General features: G+C 47.5%; 1 protein-coding gene across 1 annotated transcript; it reads left to right on the top strand.

Annotated features, from left to right (window-relative positions):
* Window positions 1-423: 423 nt before the first annotated feature.
* tcap (titin-cap (telethonin)) lies at window positions 424-2268 on the top strand. Its single transcript, XM_056407525.1, has 2 exons — window positions 424-718; window positions 1007-2268. The coding sequence occupies exons 1-2, from the start codon at window positions 567-569 to the stop codon at window positions 1395-1397; spliced, it is 543 nt and encodes a 180-aa protein (XP_056263500.1). The 5' UTR covers window positions 424-566; the 3' UTR covers window positions 1398-2268.
* The last annotated feature ends 343 nt before the right edge of the window (window positions 2269-2611 follow it).

Here is a 2611-nt window from a genome sequence, read left to right as displayed (position 1 = left end):
GCTGCATCATTGTTAACTTTCCACATTAGCTCAGAGCCACTTGCTGCTTCGTGTACATCAAGACCTAACCCCTATTAAGAGTCTGGTTACTAAACCTGTTGTGTGTTTCTGTCAACATGATTAACCTCCTAACCTCAGTGTCTCCGTGATACCTTCCCCTCAAAGACACCACAAGCCCAGTTGAAGTGGAAAGTGTTGGGCTGAGTGATTATAAAGGACACCGGGCAAACCGTTTGAGGATATGGGGATCTTTACCCCACTTACCCATTACCCCGCCTCAAAATGTGGACTTCCAGCTTACAGGGAATGAGACACGGAGCATCTGGTGTCGGATGTCAGTGCAGACTGATTGTAGAGTGACAACATGGATCAGGAATAGCAACAGAACGTCTATAAAAACACAGACCCGAGCCCAGACGGCACAAAGAGACACAGCCAGGAGATACAAGCTGAAGCATCCCTGTTCCCTCGAACAAACAGCCTCATCCCAGACCCAACAACACACATTGAGACTGATCCACAAGACCGACTGGATACACCCCGAGACAGATCTTCCCACAGCAGAGATGATGCCAGTGTGTACCGTCCTGGAGAAGCGTAACAGTGTGGTGGTGGGAGCTGAGCTGGCCTGCAGCGTACAGGAAGAGAACACGGCTCATAGGGAGAGCTACAGCGCTGACTGGCAGAGTGTCAGTCTCAAGACTCGACCCCAGGACAGGTGAGAGCTCACAGACCCAACAGAAAACATCACAGACCCAACAGAAAACATCATATCAAATCAAACATGGGATTGAGTGGTAAAAATCAATTAATTACATCCTGGCTGTGATTGAAAATCATTCGTGCCATCATCAGAATGGATTGAGATCTACTTTCACTTCTTCATACAGACTCTTCTCATATTGGAAGGCAGTTAAAGTCTAATTACGAAGGTAAATCACAATGAGTGCTTCCACAGTTTCTCACAACTTGTCTCTGACCCCCCCCCCCCCCCCCCCCCCTGCAGGCAGACAGTAAACCTAAATGACGACTCTCGTAGGGAGACACTGTCCCGCCAGTGGCAGGTCCGTTCGCTGAAGCAGACCTGCCCCTCCGGTGTCTTCAGAGTGGGCACCGTGGAACGAGGGGTGAGGGAGCACCAGCTGCTGCCGAAGAGAAAAACCCTCCCCTTGCCCATCTTCACCCCTGCAGAGCTGGGTGTCAGGCTCGGACGCGGAGCCCCGCACACCGAGCAGGACCTCCACCCCTTCCCCGTCCCAGACGGAGCCTGCCCCAACAAGAAGACCGTGGACGAGATCACAAGAGACCTCCCCCCAGTCAAGCCAAGGCTCATGGAGTTCTTCAAAGGGCCCAGAGACCTTGGGCGCTCGATGTCTCAAGAGGCCCAGAGAGGGTGAAAAAACAAAAAGAGATAGAGAGGATGTTAGGGAGAGACAAGTTGGGTGACTCCTGTGAAAGATCAGTCAGTGAGCTACGTGTGTCAGGAAAGAGCATGACAAGATAGATATATATATATATAGATTTATCTCGAGTGACATTCATCAAAAACCTTAAATACTGTAGATGTCTAGCACTATCTGTGTTTCTTGGTGAACACCAGTCATTGTTGGCATGTGGTGCTCCGTGGTATTAGAAATGGTTCTCTGAAGGCATGTATTGTGACGGAGGAGGGGGGGGGGGGGGGGGTTGTCAGCTGTGTCATGGACTGATCTCTGCCTGTGCTGGCCAGCTGAGCTGGTCCCACCATATCTGCTGAGCTCTCGCTGGAATAACTGCAACCCAACCAAGTTGCATACAATATATTTTGCCTTTATTACGGAATGGATAGTGCAAATATCCTTCAGAGGGTAAATGAAAGTGTGTTTGGGGTTATGTGAGGTGAGAAGACAGAGGGGAAATGACCTGCGTAACAAAAGAGAGAGAGAGAGAGAGAGAGAGTGGGAGGGGAAGGGGATGGGTGAGGGGTGAGGGGTTGTTGGAAGTTGATCTGATCTCTGTCGAGTACAGAATGCTCTGGCGTGAACAGACACAGCGGTTGTTCATAATGTGTGTGCGCTGGCTGACACCTCGAATCAAGAGGACTGAGACTCATATGTGTTCAGTGATCTGCCTCGTTAGTTGAGTGCAGCTCATATTTGTATCGTATACATTCTGTATATGATAGAAAAACAGATTCTGTATTCGCTGAGAATAGTGTTGTGAATGAATTTGTAATGTGTGCATTCCCTAGATATTTATATTTTATAATAAAACCCGAACTGCCCTTCACTCTTCTGTCACTGTCTTCTTTTGGAAACAGCACGAACATATTCTCTTTAAATAAATAAATAATACATATTTGGTTATGGACAGGAGTAAATGGGACTCAACCAGACAATGATATGATGTGACAATAAATTAATTAAAATATATATCAACTAGAATGGGCACTCGGTAGAGCGCATACCTTCGCATATCACAAGATTGGGCATTGAATTATGAACATTTTGGCATTAGTTGCATGCCAATTGGATATAAATTGACCGCGCTATGGTAAAAAGAAGATGTTGACCTTTTCATGACCTTGACCTTTGACCCGATCGATCCCAAAATCTAATCAAATGGTCCCCGG

The sequence above is a fragment of the Pseudoliparis swirei genome, chromosome 23, assembly GCF_029220125.1.
Source record: "Pseudoliparis swirei isolate HS2019 ecotype Mariana Trench chromosome 23, NWPU_hadal_v1, whole genome shotgun sequence".
NCBI lineage: Eukaryota > Metazoa > Chordata > Actinopteri > Perciformes > Liparidae > Pseudoliparis > Pseudoliparis swirei.
The sequence above is the reverse complement of the archived record's forward strand: the minus strand, read 5'-3'. Positions and strand labels throughout refer to the sequence as shown.